This window comes from Vidua chalybeata, chromosome 9 (assembly GCF_026979565.1).
Source record: "Vidua chalybeata isolate OUT-0048 chromosome 9, bVidCha1 merged haplotype, whole genome shotgun sequence".
Classification (NCBI taxonomy): Eukaryota; Metazoa; Chordata; class Aves; order Passeriformes; family Viduidae; genus Vidua; species Vidua chalybeata.
In genome coordinates, this window is record NC_071538.1 from 21,600,932 (window position 1) to 21,624,057 (window position 23,126).

General features: G+C 39.2%; 1 protein-coding gene across 5 annotated transcripts in view; it reads right to left on the reverse strand.

Moving 5' to 3' along the window:
- BCAR3 (BCAR3 adaptor protein, NSP family member) overlaps positions 1–23,126 on the reverse strand; it is a 98,721-nt gene that overhangs the window by 4,207 nt on the left and 71,388 nt on the right. For all 5 annotated transcript variants that reach the window (XM_053950631.1, XM_053950630.1, XM_053950632.1 and 2 more), the window contains 4 exons: positions 7,115–7,243; positions 5,591–6,033; positions 4,914–5,014; positions 2,581–3,215 (listed from right to left, as the gene is read on the reverse strand). In XM_053950631.1, the coding sequence (XP_053806606.1) occupies positions 2,581–3,215; positions 4,914–5,014; positions 5,591–6,033; positions 7,115–7,243 (1,308 nt within the window). The remainder of the gene's footprint in view (positions 1–2,580; positions 3,216–4,913; positions 5,015–5,590; positions 6,034–7,114; positions 7,244–23,126) is intronic.

Below are 23,126 nucleotides of genomic sequence, written 5' to 3' on the forward strand. Positions count from 1 at the left end.
ATGCAATGTTGTAATACAGGCATCAAAGAAAAGCTTTAACCTATGCACGTCCAGTGCCTTACCAAAAAAAAAAAGCCAAGGAAATGTTTTTTAAATGATACAGCCATCAAAAAACATAGGTGTAACCAAAATGCTTTATCAAACTCCATCCCCTGCTTCCAGAAAGGGATTACTATGCAGGTTCCAGGAAATGCAGTGCACTCTCAGCCTGATCCTTGTCAGAGACACTGCTCTTTGCCTTAAGGACATACACGCTTGCTTTGCCTTTTTTCTTCCGAAAAAAACTACTACTCAGAACATTTTTGGTTACACCACAGGGTCCTAAAGATGAATTAGGTTCATAGAAGTTTGTAGGGATTAATTAGAAAAAGGACTAAGGAGGACACAATGTTGAGTGGCTAAGGAAGTCAGTGTGTGAAAACTGACACCCTTACCAATTTGTCTCTGCCTTTTAAACAGATTGTATTAGCTACTAGTATCTCAATAGCAATTATAATTGCTAATAATAAGCAAAACCACATTAATATGATGGTGTAAGATTATCTGCTGGTTTAAGGCCTGCATGTTGACATATTTACTAACCAATCTGCCTGCAATATTCTGGTATCACCCATCAGCAGGCTTTTTTGGCTATGAAACGATGAAAGCAATCTGGGCACACAACAAGTCTCACCAGTACAAAACAGCACTGCAGAAAAACCTGTTTCACTTCTAGAGAAGCAGGAGAGATATGAAGCCCCTGGAGACACTGATTGCTAGTCCATTACGGGTATGCAAGTGGCAAATACTCACCTCATCACTTACTATATGGGGCATTCTTTATTTGAAATGTCATTATTTAAAAGGCAAACTGAACTACTGATGACACACAGGATACATGAACTTTAGCCTGGGATCTCAGTACAAAGCATTCATTCTGCTGGTTCACAGGCCAATCTCATTGCATCATGCAGTTCTTATCAGAGCAGTCTATGCAACAAGTTGCCAGTAAATGACAGGCATTGGCTCAGCACTTGTGAACATCAAACAGACTTCTTTACCTGCCCCAGCTAGTTACTCTTCCTGCTCCAAAATCCAAAAATCTGTTTATGCAAAACCCTCCTATGACTCTTAATTAATTCCAGCAGGCTGCTTGGTGCCTCAGCTCCACTGCAAAGTTTACAATGTTTAAAATAAGGAGTCTAATAATGAGGTAATTGAATATTATATATATACATATAAACTCGCTACTTCTTTAAGGCATGCATAGCCTATGCCTTTAAGCAACATACTCTTTAATAATATATTAAAGATAAATTAGGGTGGGTAGGTGGGCAGAAAAAGTGAATTTTGAAATGAAAATGTTAGAGAATGCTGTTAATACTCGTGGAACCATAGTAAAGAAACCTCAATCTACCACTTCTGAGAAGAGTGAGGAGTTGTGGAGCTAAGTTTTTCCTGAGTCACCTTGTCTGCATGAAGCCTCACTTAGCAGCAGCCAACAGTGCTACTGAGGAAGGAAAAAGCTGTGTTTGCTGCTGGCAGGCCCCCAGCAGCTGGCAGGACTCACACACTCAGTTGCTCCAGGGAACTGCCCCCTCCTCAGACCTTCGGTGTCTGGGAGTGCAGCAGCACCAGCAGAGTGCTACTGATGTGCTTCTTCTGGAGCATCACCACTCCCACTTCCTTCCCTTCCTGTCTGCAATGGAGCTGCAAAGCAGCCACGTTTTGCTTCTCAAACTCTTTTAAAAAAGACTAAAACTGCCAAAGCCCAAAAAAATTGGGGGTTAGATACCCATCATAGCATTTGATTCCAGCAGCTGCTCTGCAGCAGGTACAGCACTCAAGTCATGCCAGCAAAGTCATGCAGATTTAATTGCAGTTACATTTCTTTCATTACACAAAGTCATCATCTCATTAGGAGATGATTCTCCTGGTCTTTCTGATCCATTAGCTGATCTCTAAGCCCTGGCAGCTGACCAAAGTCTACAATGTGAAAAACAGTTCTTTGTGGTTTTTTTTTACATCTTTCTAAGCAATTCCACTAGCACAGTTCTCTCACAGGAGAGAAGAGCACAAGTCCTGATAGCTATTTTTTCACACCACCTACCCAGCTGTAAGAGAGAAACTCAGACAAGGATTAGAAGAGCAGCTGGTTTTAGAAGTTTAAATATTTAATTCCACTGAACATTGTATATAATGACCATGTGGCAACCAGGTAACTCTGCCTGCTCTTTGCCCTAACCAGCTGTTTCCTGTCACAAGCAGTTCTCCCCACAGTGCTTTACAGCACTGAGAGCTCTTCCTCCAATACAGGAGAAAGGCTGAATCATGGGTATGCAGCAACTGATAGGAGATTTAAAAAAACATCTAGAACTTCAAGAATTTGAATTTAAAGTCAAGCATGATGAGAGACCTTTAGTTCAAAGAGCATGTGAACATTCTTATTCTTCAAATGGAAAATAAACACCCTAAAAATTCCTGCAAGCAATACAAACATTACATTAGTTGCAAATCTACCCATTATTATTTTCAGATCAGTTCTTTAAAAAGCCTAAACTGGCACAATATAAAATAAAACACATGATTTTCTTTTCTTACCTTGCAGTCCATTCTAAGAATATGCTGTGCAATAATCTTTGGGTTATTGTTGGTGAACAGCTCCTTAACTCTTCTTAACATGGATGTTTCCAATGGTTTGTTTTCAGGAGGAAGTAGCCTGGATTCAAAATCATTCGGTTTAAAACTAGACACTGTCTCATAAACAGGTGCAGAAAAGATGCTGTCTTCTTCAGCCATCTGAGCTGAAGCTTCTAAAGGATCTGCAGGGTTCATTGTAGGATCATCATCAAGGATCAAATAGCTTGTTTCAGAGTTCCTGAATGTTGCCCTCTCCTTTTGTGTCAGATGTTCCACGTAGCTGTTTTTCTGACACAAGCGTTGTTTTGCTGCTGTAGGATGTCTGGCAGGGTTTAGTTCACAATAGTGTCCTTCAGAGCTGTGGGAAGCCAAAGGAGAATCTGGGGGCTTCAGCAGGGGGGCTTTGCTGGGTTTAGGTGGAGGCTTTGGACAGAGCTGACCGTCTGATCCTCTAAGAGCTTCCCCTAGCTGTGACTCTGAGGTGACTTTCTGAACAACTGTGGGGCTTAGAGATGGTTCACTGCCTGTTCTAAATGCAGGTGAGCTTGGACAGGAGTTTGCATCTGCTTCAGGTAATCGAGATGGATGTCTTGAACCTGCAGGTGAAAACAAGTGCTTTAGAAGGCCAAAATACATACAATTCCTGGTGCCTGTGCCAGGGTTCATCTCCTAATGCTATTTCCTAAGGATAATATTGACAGATCATGTCAATTATTTGCTGGCAAAATTGTATATTTTGAGGAATGACCTAGCCAGCAAATTCCATTCACTTGCTGATCCTCCCAAAATCCCAAATACATGCAACAGCTGCACCATATTCTGTGGTAATGCTGACAATACTTCCAGTCCCTGCTGCACACATAGGCTATCCTGTCAGAGCTGGATGGCCTCCATGGCTTGGAATAGGAGGTTTCTTTGTAACCTGATCTAGGCTATAAAAACAGCAACTTCCAGCTGTATCACATAAAAGATGAGTCATTTCTGAGAATGACAAGTTTGAGATGAAAGCAGAACTTCCCAAAGTCAAGCCTGAGCCTGAACCTGAACTAAGGTATGGAAGGAATGAACTTCAGAAATGCTAATCTTTTTGTGAAACAGAGCTACTTTGAAGAGCTGGATCCATATACTTCTGTGTATTTATTCCTCATCCTGTACCCGCTGCATATGCAAACCTCGGCATCCGATACAGGACTGAGTCCTGTGTCAGACATTCCCAATCTGCAATTCTTGCTGCATTTGCTGGTATCGACAGCCAAGTGGCCAGTTGCATCGTGTGGGTGTTACTGCTTGATTACAGATATAAAACAAAAACTCCAAATCAAAGGCTGTCACCACCCTTAAGCAGTATGGTAACAGGACCTGCTCAAAGGATCCTATGATAAAATGCATAGCAGAACTCTTCAGGCTGCTGTAGTACCAAAGTAAAAGTATCTGCAGCCATGGATTGGAATAATCAATTCAACTACAGAAGGACAGAAACTTGCCTTATAAATATCTGTCCATCCCACTGTTAAAACATAGGAGAACACTCTTTCTATCAAAAGACAGTCTCACTGTACAAATACTTAATATTCTCTTTGTCATGAGAACTCTTCCTACAACATGCATAAAGAATTTTAACAGTACTGTATTCAAAACAAGCAGCCTTGGAAGTCAATACTAGTTTGTCCACATGGGAAGAGATGCATTATTGCAAGCTTCTATACACAAGTGTGTCAGTATGGAAACAATAAACCTTAGAAAAATCTGAGAAATTAAATGCCCCAAGTGTTGTCACACTCTGGATCCCTTGCTTAGGATGACAGTGGCCATAGAACCAGACAGCAGCAAAAGGAACAAAAAGCCATGGCAATGTTTTTCTCCTAGTGAGGAACATCACCTCATCTGCATAGTTTACCCTGAGAAAAAGTGGTTACCAGAATTTCCATGAAACACCACTTCTACTTAAAAATGTTTTGTCAGAAAGAAACGAGTCAGTTCTTGTCAAGCACAAGTGAGGAAAGGTTATACCATAAAAAAAAAGGTATTAATGCCAACCACAGCTGTCATTTTTTTGGTGTGGAAGCCTGCTGAGTTGTGTGCTAATGTTCTCAACAACCTGTTGCATAGTAAATAAAAATCCTGTTCCAGTGACTTGAAGAGAAGCAGTGTGTTAACACAGCTTACAGTGGCCATTAAATATAATGTATTTACAGTACTCAGAACATTCAGCAGTCTCACTTTGGTCTGAAGAGTAACAGACCACCTGGACACACACCAATTCTAAGTATCAAACTTCTAATTACAAAACATACCTATTAGCAGATAGCTCTCTGACTGGTGAGCCTTTAAAGGGAATCTTTTCTCCAGAACATGATCCAAACTAGCCGGCTGGCTACCACTTTTTTCTTTGTTTCTAGGGTAAACAAAAATGCAAACAAAAATATATCAATATATGTAGCACTTAAAATACATATCTAACTGCTAGAATATATCATAACCAGTGCAAGGATCATTAGCTTTCCACTTGGGCAGCTTATGATAATAAAAGGTACTTCACTCATTCATAAACTGCTGTTGTAGTGGCAGTGAAATGGGCTATACTATGTGTCACCCTGCAGCATTTATGAAGCTATTCCATTTCTAATGGAACATTTGATTTGGACATTGAAACTAGGATCCATTATCCCACATTCGTAGTTTTTATTTCAGGAGTCAACTATGGAAAAACAGACTTCTCTGGAGCATCAGCAAGATGTTATTTTAATCCTTTGTCTTACATAGTCAAGATCTGCCAAGTCACTGCAGTGCTTTTGTGCTTCCAGAGTCTACATTTGATCTCAGTTTGTGGATTTGCTGATCCTTTGCTAAAAAAAATCAGCAAACCCTCATGCCTAGTATCACATCTCAAATCAGAGTGAAAACTCACATCACCTCCACCAGGAGCTGATTCACTTCATTTCCTTCCATAAGAACAGCAAAATTAAGGTACCTCAGCAGATTTCCTCTGGGTATGCTCTGCTCCGGGGACTGCATGCTGGAGATACCAAGACTCAACCTTTTTGCACTTTCCATTTTTCCTTCAGGGGTGCTTGGCTCTTTTTGCTGGACTGGAGTTACACCATATTTTTCTTCTAGACACCTGAGAGGCACAGTCCTGTTGACAGGCTGAAAAATAATTGCTCCACTCTGCTTTGATATTGGTGTGCGATTCCCAACGTAGTATCTCACTAATCCAGGGACAGTGTCAAAACTTTCCAGCTCAAACTGATACTGAACACGACAGTAGGCTTCATTGAGCCTTAGAACTGTTTTGTTGATTTTAAAATGCTGAGGGATATTTTTCCATTGACAGGTAAGAACAAAGTTCCCAGGACTGGAGAGAGAATCCCTAATCAGAAAATCTCCATCTCTCTGAACTAGGCCTTCTGCCACCTTCGAAGAAAAAGAATTACATAAAAAATTACTTTCAGAATCAGAAAACAATACATTACAACAAAATATTCTTAAACACAGGAATTAATTTGGCTACTCTGTGAGAATACACAAAGTCACAAATACAAAGCAAAGCATGAAGTGTGGTAGAAGAATGATGTCTCCAATTCTTAATTAAAAGCTCATCCCACAACAGAGATCTGAAAGGGCTTCTTGGAAGGAGCCAGCAGCCAGAAGCTGACCCACTTTTGCGTGTATTTCTTCTAGTTTACTAATAGAAAATAAGGCATGAAGGGAAAGCAGTGACCCAGGATTTTAAGTTTAAAGCATCTGAATATAGTCACACTGAAATTTAGAAGCCATTAATAAAAGATCCTGGTTTCTGCCCTTTCATTCTTACCCTACATGACAGAAGCTTTCATTATTTTTTATTCTTTGTGAACACTGCATGTAAACATTACTGACTAGGAAGAGTCAGAGACACCTTGTTTTTCTGTTTTGAGTTAGTCCTCTCATGAGATAAAAAGGACGCCAAGAGCCAAGTGCCGAGTGTGGCAGCTGAGCCGGCCCTGCCCCAGCAATGAGGGAGGCCCGCAGGGGGAGCTCCAGCAGCTCTGGAAGCTCCGATCCAACCTCAGCCTTGCTAACTGCGTTTGTAAGGATCAAAATGTGACTGAATTAATTTTGCTGCAGCTCTTTCTTCCTCTCCCCCAAGTTCCAAGCTCAAGAAAGAAAATAAACAACATTTTAACTTTCATTAAGAATACTGAACCAAATTAATGTCAGTGTTCTCTAAACAATATGTGATCACAGTGTTCTTGAACAAAGCTTAAATTCCATTTCCAGATTTATTCAGTGCACAAAAATCTTGAAATGTAACTATTTTCCATGAGGGTCTGCCCTGAATCCTTCTTCTGCCTCACTTTATGCCAAGCTGTAATAAATACCATAGCTTTCATACAAACAGGCATTATGTTCCTACTAAATGAATTCAGGTATCAGAGATGTGTACAGCACATCAGTGAAATTCTGCTTGTCTGCAAAAGCTCAAAGCACACTTGGCAGTGCAAAGACCACGTACCTGCCGGGGAATACGTCCGTGGTACCAGGCATGGCTACGCAAGTCTTCACTGCTCAGCTGCAGCTCTTCCTCTAACTCCTTCTTCAGCTTTTCCGGGCTCTTGTCCATAACTTGCCTCTCCCTAGAAAACTGCAATAAAAGATTAAAAGCTTCAACTGTGCCAAGTTTAGTGATTAACATTTTACCTGGGTTATAACTTCCATCATATGACCTGCACTGGAATGCAGGTGCTGCTTTCAGCAGGCTGGCTTGGCTTAGCTCTCAAGATTGTGTTTGCAAACCCCAGCATTCTGTGAGATAACATGTGATTGTTCTACACCGCACGGAACAGAGCAAAGTGTTCTGCCTGTACACCAAACTAATAATGACACACCTACAAAGTCACTTCTCTTACTTCCTCTTTCCAACAAGAATTCTAACTATATCCAGAAAAATGGAAGTGGACCCAAATGCCCTGCTCCAATATTCTTCCTCCTGTTTAAACTTCCATTTTAAATTCAGATTCTTTCCCAGCAGCCCCCTTTGATCCCATCTAGTTAAGAACATTCCAAATGCATCAAGACAGGCTAAGCTGGACACATTTAGTAGTTCAATATTCCTGTTGCCAAAGAACCAATTTGCCAAAGTAAAATTTCAGTCTTAAAGAGCTTACTCCTAATGGTCATTAAATTTGCACATCCAAGATGTTCCCTTGCTAAAGGACAAAAGCTCTTGTTGCCCCTTAGCACAAAAGGCATGAGTTTTGCTTGAAGATATCTCCATCACCACTATACAACTACTATGCAATTTTCTGGAAAATTTGTGTCTTCATCTCTTTTTGGAGCACAGCTTTCATGCTGGCCCACTCTGGCTGGCTAATCCTTATGGATGCAGTGTTGCTAACAGTGAGGTGCAGGATCTCTGGAGTAGCCACATTCTCTTTCATAAGCACTCAGAGGAGGGAAGTATTTTGAACTTCCTTTCATTCTCCAAGGGCTGGGACTCCAGCCCATCTTTGTTGTGCTGAAAAGTTTCAAAAGCCTGAGAACATGCTTGACACTGATGAAAGAATCAGAGTACACCCTCTCTTCAGAGAAAGACCATTAAAAAAAAAAGAGGGATAAGGAGAGAGAGAGGGGGCCTCCAGCAAAACACAGCATTTTGCTGACACGCATTATAGATTTTTTTATTAGGTCTGGATATGAGCCAAAGCTCATGGGTTCCTTTAACTGACACAATGATGCAAATGAGGAACACATGCATTATTTAAAAAAGAGCTGGGAAGGCTTGCCCACCAAGTCCTGTTCTTTCCATGAACACTGCTCTCTATAGCTTTTTCTTCTTCACAGTGAATACTCACAGCACCTAACTGTGGGAGCAGGTGGCACACATTTAACACTTCTTTCAACAGCCCTCCCTGCAATTTCAGGCAGACTGAATTACAACAGATTACCAGACAGCAGATTTTTGGTGGAATAATGCCAGAGGAGGCATCCTGCTGCCAAGATAATTTAAACATGCTGGGAGCCCAGAGAAATTCTGAGATAAATTGTCCTCTTCTCTCTGCGTTTCTCAGAGAAATCTAAGGCTTCTCTTAGACAAACACTAATAGCTAACATAGAAAGGCAGAGGATAAAAACAACCTGGTAAAGAATCACTTTTCACCTTAGCTTCCCTTCTGTAACCACAGGTTAACAGGGTGTTATTTGTCCATACAAATCTGGTTCAAATGGACAAGCACTTTCATCAAGGAGCAAATTCTGTGGGTTTTGAATCAACCCCTTCCAAGCTTTATGAGAAGACTGTGCAGAAAGAAACCATGCCACTAGTGAAAGAAGACCTTCACTGAAAAGGCTCGTTCATAAACCCACGTACAATATGAAGAGATGAAGTTACTGGATGTACAAGGAGCCACAGAAGAGTCTTGGTGAGGACTGAAGTCCAAAAGCATATTGAAGTGTCAAAACATAGTCAGGGAAGGTCAAAAATGCCCCCTCCACTCCAAACCCTTGTGACCTATCAGATTAGCACAGGTGAAGGACCTCTGGCACTCTATCACATTTATTTCCCATCTCAAATGGCTGGAAACCCATTTAAAGCTGACTGACAATGATTCCAAAATTAACAGCCCTTTCACTACCATGTCTTAGAGAATGATAGCAAGTATTGCAGCATCTACACAAGCTGCAGGTAGAGTGAAGAGCACACAAACTGAGCTGAGGCTTTTCAAAAGCACCTTTTCCCCTGACTGCACGAGGAAGTGGCTGGGGAACTTTTAAAATACCCCCTCCAGGGTAAACAAAATCATCCAGCTGCAATGGTGTAGCAATATCTTCAAGTCATAGCTGTGTGTTTTGCTGATCTGAGAGGAACTACTACTTTAATGTGAATTGTATTTAAGGTTTCAAAAGATGCTTTGGTCTGAATAGATATCTTAAAGAACCCAAAGCTACTACAGAAATTGTTATCATCTTTCCAAAAGCATCTCACAGTATCTCAGTGCAAGTGAAAACAGAAAAGACTATGGGATACAAAGGCAATAACTGAATTTGCTTGGAGAGTTATACTTTTAGCCAACAAAAAGAACTAAAGGATGAAGAACCAAAGACCTATATATGATGAAATGGACTAGTTTCATCCATGGTACTGACATGAATGATCTTAAAAACACCAGGATGATCCACTTAGAGATAGACATTAATTACAAATACAGCACAGAAACCTAGAATATCTTCTGGTGGTTGAATGGATTTTTCATCACTCTAATGAAGTTAGACATATATTGAACCTGAACTACATATAACAACATAGCAAGAAAAACATTTAAGGAATCCCAACCAACAAAACTGTTAACATTCATAATTATTGGCTTGTTAAAAACCCTCTCCAGCATCATCTACCACATGGAATATACTCTAATTGCCAGAGAGGTTGGACATCTCCTGAGATGAAAAAAAACATGCTTAAATAACCTTTGTGCAACTCAGTGAAAGAACTCCAGTGGCTAGCAAAAATCCCAGGACACACAAGGGGAAAACTGCCTTGGGGAAGCAAATTCAGTAATAGCATGTCTTCCTGGACAGTTTTTTGTTCACTGAGACTGACTTCTTACAGAACCTACTAAAGGAGAATGGTGACTGATGAACTGTCTGTAATCTCACCAGCCAACACCTTTCTATGCTATGATCTACACCCAAGGCCTCTGCTCTGCAAGAATCTCTGCAGACACTGAACTTCACATCATGCAAGACTCAAAACTCACTCCAGGCACAGCCTGTGCAAGCATGTGAGCCTGTAAATAAAGAAGAAGGTAGTAGACTTACAACAATTATTAGCTATGCCAGTGGGCTTGCTTTCAAAAGAAAAGGTGACTTATTCCACACAGCATGATGCAGATGCTTCAGCCTCGTTTCCCAATAGCACCCAGAAGTTAATGGACAGCAAAGGCAGGCTGTAAATTTGCACTAACTTCATAGTGACAAACTTCACTTAGTACTACCTCCTTGTTTTATTTCTTTGCCTAAGACACTTTGTTGGCTCCTACTCAATGACAGAAAGCAAGCTGAATTTACATCTACAGCTAGATAGCGAAGTGGATGGTAAAAAAATATTTAAAAATTATCTAGGGAAGAATGAAAGACTTCCATGTAACAAAACATGGTTGAAGCGACACAGGGAAGCTTCCAGTTTAAACACTTTGAGATCTTTAATAGTAACAACCCTGTCAGATATCCCTGGAATAAAAAAGCAAATCAAATCAGCAGTCAATGTTTTCAAATACAGATGCTTTTCCTGGCCTACAAAGAACTCCCTGCAAGTGTGTGCTTTCCAGAACTGTTTGTTCATATTTTAGTTGCATTTTTTCCAGTCCTGGTGCTATTTTAAGATATTTTGCCATGCTGAGCTTTTGTGAACAGACCTGTTTTGTGAACAGGTGCTTAAAATAAAAATACATAAACTACCTAGTAATACAATATTATCACCCTCTGGCGACAATCCTCAAGCCTACTTACATACACTGTGGAAAACGTAGAGAGCCAAGACTTTAGAAGGAGGGGAAAAATTCAGTCAATAGTTATAAACTAAGAAACTCCTTGGCAGTTTATTGTATTTCACAAAGGATTTCTACTTCGGGGCCATTGATCTAATAGCAAAATGTGCTTACAGATGTAACAAGCTATCCTTAATGTTACATATTATTTTACTTTTTTTTTCTTCCCAGGCAAATGTTGATCTAGCATACCAAAATCTGGAAAATATCAAAGTTTAAGGATATCAAACATCAAATTATGATCTCATTTAGGGCAGATTTGAAGAGGACTTGGCCTACCTACCATGATATGCTGTGCCTCTGAAATTTGTGAATGCATTTTACCGGGAATTCCTCACAATAATCTGCTACTTATGCATCCAAGGGGTTACTTTCATGTGTGTGTTTGGCATTCTTCAAAGGCAACTCACTATACCAACCTCTTTAGTCAAGTATCCTAATGGAATTTATCACATTAGATGGTGCTGAATAATCTACTATATGAGGTTGGTAGTCAACAAAGAGAAGTCCCACAGTTATTTCTGTATTGTTATTAATTTCTCTCTAAGGTGATGATGTGTTTGGTTTATTTTTTTTTAATTTATGTGTTTTGGGTTTTTTGTTTGGTTGTGGAATTTTTTCTTTTTCTTCTTTTTTTTTTTCCTAAAACAACTTGAATTATGAGGGAAAGGCTTTTTATTTTAGACACTGTTTGGAAGCGGTCCAAAATCTGTCATGCTAGAGCCCCTCATTCAGCTCAGATGAAGCCAAAATTCACATCATCTCTCTTTGTATCCTTCAGGCAAAGTATTATTTACGCAAAGCCCAGCCAAGGTCTGTTACGGGCACAAGACTAAAGGGGGCCACATTCCCATCCAATCTCAATTACTTCCTGGTGCCTTACACAGCTCTGCCAGGTGACAGCTCAATGAGCCCAACAGGCAGCCTGGGAACCACCTGATTTCCTGTTGCCTTGAAGGTTTCAGCAAAAAAAGAAAAAGAGATGGTTATTAGGGATAAATGAGAACAGCTTTGTGAAAACTGAAGTGTGTTCTGAGGAAGAAAGCCAAGTCCATACCTTTCCCAGGATTTCAGTACTTTGTTTAAAGTTTTAATAGATGTACTGTTTCCATCTAAACCAAATGTATTTAAGAGTTCTTACAAATCCATCTTTTCTCCAACACTGGAGGTCTGCTATGCTTGCTTAAGTACACCATGAATGCTGAACTGTAACTTCTGACTGGGTAAAGTCACTGGGTCCTACAGAGCCTCCAAACAAATGAGGAGATGGGAGAAACTTTGTGATTAATGAAAAAACTTAAATTTTGTGAGATTTACATAGCTTTTAGCCAAGTGGATAATTTAACAGAAAGACCAATTGACAGAAAATATGAAGGGGATGCTGGGGCAAGAATAGGAAACACCAAGAGGAAAGACAAAGATATCAAATAAGAAAGAAGGGAGAGGACACACAGACACCAAGAACATCTGGAAAAAAGTGAAAAATAATGAAATTTCTCTAATTCCAAGCCACTAGAGATCAGTCAACTTGTTCATATAGAAAATGAACATTTTATTGTCAAAGTTCCAGTTCTGGATCAATATATAATTCACTGGCTGCAGAGATCCTTTCAGTCTTTAATCCTGTGCCCTTGTGATCCTAACCTGACTGCCTGTCACTATGAATAAAAGCATTTAAAAATATACAATTACATGAATTTATAATGAGTGCAGTATATGTCATTTCACTTATAACTCTATTAACTGGCCACCAAACACAACACACTTGCACTGAGCATGTACATATTGAACCAAATGCTCCAATATTGTTCAAAAACATTCTTGTCTGTCTTATTTTCTCCTGTACAGAAATGCAGCATTATTGGCCAAGGCCTTACGAAACAAAAACTGACAGTGGTTTCTGAATAGTTTTTCTTTGAGAAAGAACTAACTGGGAAAAGGGAATTTCTAAACACAGGAATAATCCATTTTCTGATTGACTTGGAGATTGAACCATAGCTGCTGGAACATTCTTCACAGAGGCAGCTTTCCCTAACATTCCAGAGATTTACAAAGTTCACACAGGACTATAGCAAGTGCTGTGTTAAGTAAGAGGAGGTACAGAATGGGTGATTTACTCAGAGAGATTAATTAATACAGTAGAATGGCAATTTTGAAGCCACCAGATTTCTGCATGCTTCTTCAGGTAACTGGTGACAATTTTTGAGGTTAGTGATGTAAAGATAACAAATTATCATGAAAACTTTCCCCAGGACTGCAATGGCTCTTTAAAATCATGTAAGCTCCATCATGTTCATGTTCTCACTTTGTTGCTATCATCAACAGAAGCTGCCTGGCATTCACAGGAAAGCAGCCAATTTTTTCTGATTTTGGCTGTTACAGAGTTAATTTCTTCGCAGTAGCTGGTACAGTGTGGTGTTTTGGATTTAGTATGAGAACAATGCTGGTAACACACACTGATGTTTTGATTGCTGCTAAGTCATGTTTATCCTAAGTTAAGGACTGACTTTGTGTCTCATGCTGTGCCAGTGAGGAGCTGCACAAAAAGCTGGGAGGGAGCAGAGACATGACAGGTGACCTGAAATGGCCAAAGGGATATTCCACACCACAGAACACCATGCCCAGTATATAAAATGGGGAATTACCTTGAAGCAGGGCTGATAGGAATTCAGGGACAGGGTCTGACATCAGTCAGTGGGTAGTGAACAACTATATTGTGCATTACTTGGGTTTTTTTTCCCCTTTGTTACCATTATTTTTACTAGTATTATTATATTTTACTTCATTTCAATTAGTAAAGTGTTCTTTTGTCAGCCTAGAAGCTTTAGTTTTGATTCCCCTCTCCATTCTGCCAGGGTGGGGTGGGTGAGTGGCTGTGTGGTGCACAGCTGCCAGCTGCGATCAAACCATGACAACTAATAAGCAAGATACTTGTTTAGAATGAGGGAACTAAAAAAAAAGCCTCTTAGTGCAAAGATCAGTTTAATGTTAAGTGAAGGTAACAGGAAAACTTAATTCTAATGGATTCAGCAACCATTTTCCAGTACACCACCACAATTCTAACAAATCCTCACATTTCTATGTAACACTCAGAGCTAGGAGAGCTTCATTTCTGGAATACAGACCCTGAGAAACCCTGAGTTGAGTGTTAGTCAAATCGTAATCCCCCACTCAGTGACCCTAGAGATTTGTACTTCCAAATGTAAATTATGTTAGCAGTTAAGTAAGGGTTTGGTTTGTTTTGTTTTTTTTTAATCTGAGACATATCTAAATAGTAGATACTACCAAGAAATTAAATGCATAAATAGCTACTGAAGAATATTCCCATTCCCATCAAACAGTAGTCACTAACAGAGCACCAGTGGACCCTGTGCTATCTACAAATTTATGATAGAAGATAATCAAACTTTTACTGCAGTGTAACTATAAAATTACCATGGGAAATTGAAAAGAATTTTATAATATAAGACTCATCAAAACTGAAATTCAGCAACAAGACAATGGGAAATCAAAGTTCAGGGAGCTATACAAAATTTCACACAATTTTGAGCAGTCAGTCTTTTCACATCTGCCTCTGCCCAACAATAACAAATCTAACATTGAAAAGGCAGACTGATAATGCTGAGTGGTGATTACATGTAACTCACGTGTTATCAAACCCAACTGCCTCCACACACATGCTGAAACTGGATATATGAAGCCTGAGGATGCCAGTGAACAGATTTAGATCATTGCACACTGAAGAAATATTAATTAAGATCTACTATCTATAAAAAGTGTTTGCAATTCACCCAAGATAAGAGATGGCACTAGCAGCAAGCAGCCGCCTATAAAAGGCTTCTTAAGCACGTCACATTCACAGCATTAGTACATTACTCACTGATGTGCTACATCAACGTGCTGGAAGTTATAACACTTGGCAGTCCTGATAATTGGAGTGGCTTTCCCCTTTTGTGCAGCTTCAGCTGAGGGTGAATCATAGCAGAAAATTAAGAATGAAAATACTTGAACTTCAAGGCCCTTCCCCCTCTGAGCATGACAACCATACAGACTAGTACTAAAAAACCTTGTCTTGTGGCGAAGTTGATTTCATTAATTTAGACCTCCACATTTTTTAAGTCACCATTTATCACTAATTTAGTCTTAATTTACTTCTCCTCCTCCAAAAAATGCAAATTTAAAGAAAAATATTTTGTCTTGGAAGTGGCACAAGTCACAATTCAGTGTTTTCTCTTCATTTTCTTCTTTTTTAAACAGAAACAGGAGCCCCCTTGCCTTGAAGTTTCTTTAATTCACTCAATGTAAAAGCTGACCTTGACAGCAAACAGCTATAAAAAACGAAACGGGATCATTAAAGGTACTGACACATCATGACTGAAGAATGAATTGATCCACGTTCAGATGTTCTGCACTGATCATTATATTTTCTATTAAACCAAATATCTGCTGTTGAGACCTCAGGTTCTCACACTAAAATGAAGTGTCACAAGATATGAGTGCTCAAGTGCTGTACTGCTTCCTGCGCTTTGGTGGGACACAACAAGGCATCTCTGAGCCTGGCCACAAACTGCTTTCAATTCAATTGGATAGCATAATAAATTTAGCTCAATGCAGAAGAAGTCTGAATCTCTCAGGGGTAGTTGAGAACTTCATTGTGCTTATTTATGGATCAATTTGGTATTTCATTACACTTGTAATTACTATTAAAACTGAGTATTAATGTCATCTAATTACACAAACTGATTTTGCTCGATTTTTACAAACATTAATAATAATAATAATAAATTTTAAAACTGATGACTTCATTTCATACCATCTTATTGTTCATACCATCCTAGGCCCTTTAGCATTTCACAGAATCCATACCACTGGGCCCCAAGGTTCAGACCTTACTTGATTTGACCACCAGCTGTTTCTGTACCTACAGCCACTTTCTCTTCAGAAAATGCACCCCAGTTCCCTACCATACAAACTTCTTCAAATAGCAGTTCATCAAATTTAACTATTGCTAAATCTGCATACTGGAACACATGCATTCAAATCTATTTTAAATGCTGCAAATCTCTTTAAATAGAACATTATTTTTGAAAGATCCCAACTGTAATTTGTTTCTACATAAAAGGTTTTATTTTTCACCCTCTATACAGCAAACACTATTAATGTTTCAGTTTCTCTAGAGACTATATGGATTAGACTAAATGGAAAGTTGCCATGACAACAGTACCGTTATTTTAGGTATTAGAAATTCATGCCAAGTTAAATAAAGGGCATATACATGATCAAGAATAAGTTTTCTAACTGCTTTGACAGCCAACAATAAACCCCAATGTCATTTAAAAAGTTCTAGAACTGGAGAATTAAGCCTTACAACAAGAATGAAAATCAATAACAGCACAATAGAGCATCTCTAGCACTCCATTATGATGATAATTGCTGACATCTGTCCCAGTCAGAAGAAGTCCATCTGACCAGAATCACTTTTTCAGAGTGCCCAAAAGATGGAGCACCACACCCCACTTTCAGAAATGGACAGTTATAAGGCTAAATCACTGAAGGTCAGAGAAGGAGAAGCATTTTCAGGAGAAAGCATTTAAGTGAATGCTTCAGGAGAAGCATTTAAGTGCTTCCATCGAAGTTGGAAAGCTATGGTCAGAAGACAGCAACTTTCACATCCTTCCTCACTGCAAGTGCTCCACGGTGTTAAAGAACAATTCACATGTTAATCTTAAATAAAAAAGATTTTAAAGTGTAACTCACAGATCATCAAAAGCAGTTAGATGCCCCATATGACTACAATTCTCAAGTCATTTAGACACTTCTGTTACTGTGACTCAAAATTATTATAAAAGCTTTTCCTGTGCTTACAGTGCATATGGAGCATTTTTGCATAAAATAAATTATGTCCCTGCCCATGGTAGGAGGATTGGACTACATGACCTTTAAAGCCTCCTTTCAACCCAAACCTTCCTAGGAGTATATGACTTTGTGTATCTTGAAATTTAAAAATATCTAAAATATAAGGACAAATCTGAAATTGTCTGAAGCAGTTAAGAAACACCTGCGCTCCTGAGCACAATTGCCTGTGTTTTCCTTATATAGGTGAAAAAAAATTAGGGAACCAAATGGTCCGATCAGTTAAGTTCTGAAAACTTGAAAATTTGCTAAAATCCTCCTCAGCAAGTCCTAAACCTGGGATTTTTTACTTAGTCCCTAAACATAAAGACAGCCAGCTTCAGGCTCATAAAACTGCAAGTTGTTCAAGCTTCTCTCTGAGACAATAGTGAATTGTAAAGGTGTTCTTTAAAAGAGAAACACTGTACCCATCCCTGGTATCAAAACAAACACTTGTAAACAAAAACTGAAAGCGTTACTGACTAGCACACTGTAGTTGAAGAAGAGCACCTACCTTGACTCTGATAACAGACTTACGATGATAAAAGCAGCAAAGAGCTGCAATCAGCATTTGAAAAACATTATAATCCTTCGGCATTTTCAGTTCTACTGTCTGTGGCTCCTCAAGACTGAAGATAAACACTCACTACTAGCAGTGCTCTGAGGTTCAGCAAGCTCTTTCTTCAGTGTCACCACTGCCTACCAGCGCTGCTACACCCCCCTACTCACGTATCAGTCTGGGACACTTTCCACAGCTGAAGCTGATACCATCAATTCAGTGACCGCTGGCACGCTGGCTTCCAGCATGCCATACAGAGAGTGCCAGAATCCTCATGTGATCTGCTCCACTCACCAGTGAAATCCTAGCTCCTCTATCTTGGTATCCCCTGCCTCAGAGATGCATTTAAGGCATCAGCACAAGCCAAACTTCTCTTCTTGATGAGTTACAATACCTGTCTCCCAGTGCTGATAAGGGCTTAATCAGTTGCTCCAGCTCAATCATGCAACATCTCTGCCTGCATCATCAATTATACACACATAAAAGAAAAACAAAAGAGGAAAAGCAGTTGATTACTGTTTGACAATTATAAGAACTGAGCTTCGGTAACCAAGGAAATCGGTAAATCTGTTTATTTTTAATTAGGAAGCTTCTGGCAGACAGTCCTTGAAAAAAATATCAAGAAACCAACCCTGTAAACATTGTCAGTGTCATTGTGAGGTAACCAAGGTACCTTCAGTATTTAAAACTCTCAGTGGACAGCTTTATCTTGCTGATAGCCCCATGGCATTGTGCAAACTGCCTGAGAAAGAAAGAACTGAATTAATGAACACGTCTGATTTGGCAAAGTAAAAGTAAGCATCACAACAAAATAAAAAGTAGCAGTTTTATTTATGCCTGTGATTCCATTCTCTTGGACAGCAGAGTCCATAGCCTACTGAACAGTCAGCAAACTGCTCATCAGCAAAGAATCTGCCTGACATACTTCAAGGCTCTCTCAAGAACCAGGACAAAAAAGAGGCAAACAACTTAGGTAATTATGATAACTGTAAGAGACAAGACATCACCTCCACAGCAGCCTAGTTAACAGATCTGGTGAAAGGAAACCAAATGGACTGGACTGAGGAGTACAAGACAGCCTGTAACACTTAAGAATGAGAAACTTTGAAGAGATCAATCAATTGGATGCTACCAAAAATTACAGAAGTCACAGCAGATATTTCAGATTTTGGATTAGGAATAAATTAATCCTAAGGAGTGGTTAAAATAGTTACTTGTCTTTTTCATCAGCAACAAGTATATTACATAATTAGGAGGACACATTAAATACTTATTGATGGCCTCAGGTATTACTTGCAAGGTACCTCTCACCTAACAACAGAGTACTCCCACACTGACTGAACAATGTAAGTGCCCTCAGTGCCTGCATCCAGCAATAGGAACTGGTGCACAAACCAAGCAGCAGCACTGAGAAAAGACATAAAATGTGCACTGCCTTTCAAGGAAAATGGGATGGAGTGCCTACCTGAAAAGAAGAGGAAACCTCAATGCTGATAAAAAGGAAATGGAAGTGTGATGTGTAAAGTTCTCTTACCTATCTGGTCATGGAAGGTTTGCAGGTACCTACCACCAGGTGAAGCACCAAGCCCAGAATGCTCATAAAGGCAGCTAGACTACTTGGCCATGTGTAGGAGATGTTATGCCAAAGACTCTTCTGAGAAAAGGAAAACAATGTAGGAATAAAAGAACAGAACATTAAATGGACTGCAAAGTAATAAAGCTGGCAAGAAAAAAGATAAAAGATTGGCCAGAAAAGAAGCTGTAAATACTGACTTTGAAGATGAAGTCCTGCTGAAGAGTACTTTATGACAAACTCAAACAATGAATGAGTAGATAATATAACAGGAATGTGAAAGTACCCTCCTTTTCTTTTTGCACTGTGCTGGAACATATTTTAATTTACTTTCAGTTATTTTTCCACTTTAAGGAACTCCACAGGACTGCTTTAGCAGGTGGCCAGGGAAAAGAAGATTAAAAGATACCCTGCAAAACTTCAAACACAAAAGCCTTTACTGTGATGCCTGTTTCTTGATTGAAATTTTCTGGTACTGTGACAGGACATCTCATAAAGGACTGTATTTTTAAAGAATAATAAGCAAAAGTTCTCATAATAACACCCTAATCCAATTTTAAAACTGGAAGGGCAGGAGGGAGGGATGATAAAAAGGGAAGTGAAATTGAAGACTGCATCAGTCAAGGTGTTTTTGCTTTACAATGCTGGCAGGACAGTATTAATATCAGACACTAAGGTCTCACTTGCAATACCATAAACAGAAACTATCCAGACAAGCAATGCAAACAGGAGGTGACAAGAAGGGCTATTAGGATGACTTAGCTATTTTGGCAGCAGAAACAGCTGACTTAGCAGTGCAAATAAGGTAGACCACTTCTGCTCTGAAAAGAATGAGAAGTTCCAAAAAAGAGTTCTCTACGGGGTTGGGAAAAAAAAGGACAGGAAAACTATGACCTATCAATGTGTAAACCTACACTGAAATTTGAACAAAGGTTCTCATCCATCATCGAGAATAAAATTCCCAAGTTTTTTTAAAAAAGGAGAATTGGAATGGCAGGTCTAATAGAAATGGTAACTGCCAGTTCCTTATTTCCTGTCTGCTATGAAATAAAGCATCAAAAATTATGTATGTTGAGAGAATGCCACAAATAATGAACCTTAGAAATGAATACTGGACTATTCCATACAGCAGGTGCTGATGCTTTTTATCAACAGTATAACTGATAGGAAAAAGGATACTTTATTTAAATGGTAAATTTTAAATGTTTTAAAAATGAAACAAATGGGATTTATTTTTTTATCAAGGTTAGTATGACTTCTGCCTAGACAGCTCAATGAATGGATAGTTCAAGTGCCTTTGCAAGACACTGTGATACAGCAGTATGAAAAGTAATATTACTGAAGGGAATCTCAAAAGAGTATGTGAGAAACCTCTGGGTGATAGTATGGTATGGCCTGCACTGATGGCTGTCATGACTGAGGACAGCCTTCAGGCTGCTCCAGTTATACTTCATACATAGGTAAGGATTTACATTTTTAAATATTGACTCAGAAACAAAGGATGGCTTAGTCACATTATCACTCCTGTGGCCTTCCATTTTTTGCTGATACTTTGGGTTCTTGGACTCTGTACATGAGAAACAAACCTGTTTATTGTACCTTAGAAACATTAAATACAATCCATTTGCTAAGTCATCTACTGATGTATTTTAATGCTCTCCAGCACCAAAAGGTCAACAATCAGCTTTATTTCTTAGTTTTCAAAGATTCTTCCTAGAATCTTAAATTATCTGATAATCCCTTCATCTGTTTCTGTGGATAGCTGGTTAGGTTAGATTATTTTTCATAATTTTGATAACCAAGCTTAATAAGAAAGGATTTTTAAATTCCTAAAATCCATGGCCACACGAGTTCAAGGACACCTGAACATATATTCTGTGTTAAGCTCCTAATAGCCCATTAGGAACAGAAATTAAGGAGTCTCTGCTAACCCCATCTGTTATTACAAAGCCTCTAAAGTTATTTAGGATAGTTTCATGGTCTAGTTTAAATCACCCAGTGTTCCCTTGACACACCTAAACTGTGTCCAGCTTGCTCACAGCACATTGCATATGCAGGAGTTTGAGGTGTTCACACAGGACAGTGTGAACCTGCTCACAGGGAATCTTCTTAGGCTGCTTTAATCCTACAGGTCAAACAAGAAAGAAACAAAGTAGCTTCAAGATTTTAAGTGGCTCAAGTAAAGCAACCACACTCCTTGAAAATATAAATGCTTGAAAACTCACAAGCAGTCTGAAGTTATCAAAACAGTCTCCAGAGCTACAAGAGGTTATTTTGAACCAAGTATCAGTCATGGTCATGGGCGTGCTTGAATTCACACACAGAATTATGATGATTTGTGATTTCATATTAGAGAAATAATTTCAGACTAAATTAGATGAGGGAATTGTTGGCTAGGCGCTTTGCTTTGCAGTGCTCTATTCATTTAAGCATTCAAATCAGCCTAACAATATTCAGTGAAACACATGTAATGCTTTACATTTCACTGCACTAAATGGAAGTAAACAATGCAGGCAGGAAACCAGCTGTAAATGGAAGAAGTACTGTACAAGGGTCAAGAGCACAAATCTGATTAGATCCAGCCCAGAGCCAGCCCTGAGCAGTGCTGCTGAACGAGTGACGTCCCACAGACACGTCCCCATTACACAGGGCATGACCTATGGTCTGAGTGCCCATGGCTACAAAATGGCAGCTCTGGGCTTGTAGTAAAGTACAACAGGAATAAAATTTGAAAGAAAAAAACCCGAAGAAATTAAAGTAACTTAAATCTTCAGCTGAAACATTTTTCATTTAATACATAAGAGTTTTTGCCATAACTAGTTGTTTGTTCTTTTTAATATAAGAAAAAGTCATGAAACAGGGGAAACTGATAAATAATTTGTCCACGCAAACATCTTCACAATGCCCACTCCCAGTTAGATTTAGCAGTAAGTCCTGCAGATATGACACATCGCCTCTGACAAGGCTCTGGGGTCAGATGCCTCCATATACAGGTAGTGCCCAACTTTACAGCTGAACACTTATTAAAGTGTAGAATAAGTGGAAGAAAGGGGATGACAACACTGTCAGAAGGCTTTTTACCTGTTCCCAACTCAAATGTCTACAAGGACATGAAGTCCAATCTCCCAGCTCATGTCCTACCATTCCTGTCTCAATTCCTAACAGAACTGACTCTTTCATGTTCTCTGAGATAACCTCACTTCCTGCATGCTGCTGTTGGTGCAGCTTCTGATCATAAATCAACAGACAGAGCTGCAGCTGTAATTACCCTTGTTTGCATTGTAAGGTATGGTGTGGGAGAGGTCAGCTTAATTTCTTCCTCCTTTCTATGCGTGAGGCAGTCTCAGAAATGCGCTGCAGTTGTACAGGAATTGTGAGAAAACAGATTTTGCATCTATTTAGTTTACACTGCTGCTTGAATAAATCTCTGAAAATCTGCCTCTCATAAAACCCCAGGTCTGCAGGTAAAAAAAATAAATGCCCAACCTGCTTATGAGCTTCCTACTAGGTCTTAATTTGCACTTTAAGACATCAAAATGCCTTTAAGATTTATATATTTTAGTTATAAAAGATCAAACTTTTTCAAAGTCATCTGGAAGTACATCTGGCTTTCCTACTAGACACCTCCCTGTGGTGAATCCACCAGCAGGTTTAATTGAACCTACCAAGAACTAGCGTAAGTATTCTTGAGCTCCACCTACTGACTGCCAACTCACGTACAAACATGAAATAATTTTGTAACGTCTCATCTATTTTTCCTTCAATTTGTTTCTTGGGCTGGGGAAAAAAATAAAATTATGAAAATGCATGAATTCCCTTTTCTTTCAGAATTAGTTCACAGTTTATGGGTAATACCTTCTTCTCTTTCCTGCTGACTTAGCTGTCATTAATCTAACTAGCTTTGCTGATCAGCATACCAGTGTTGTCTTGCATATAAAAATAAAGCATTAAGACAATT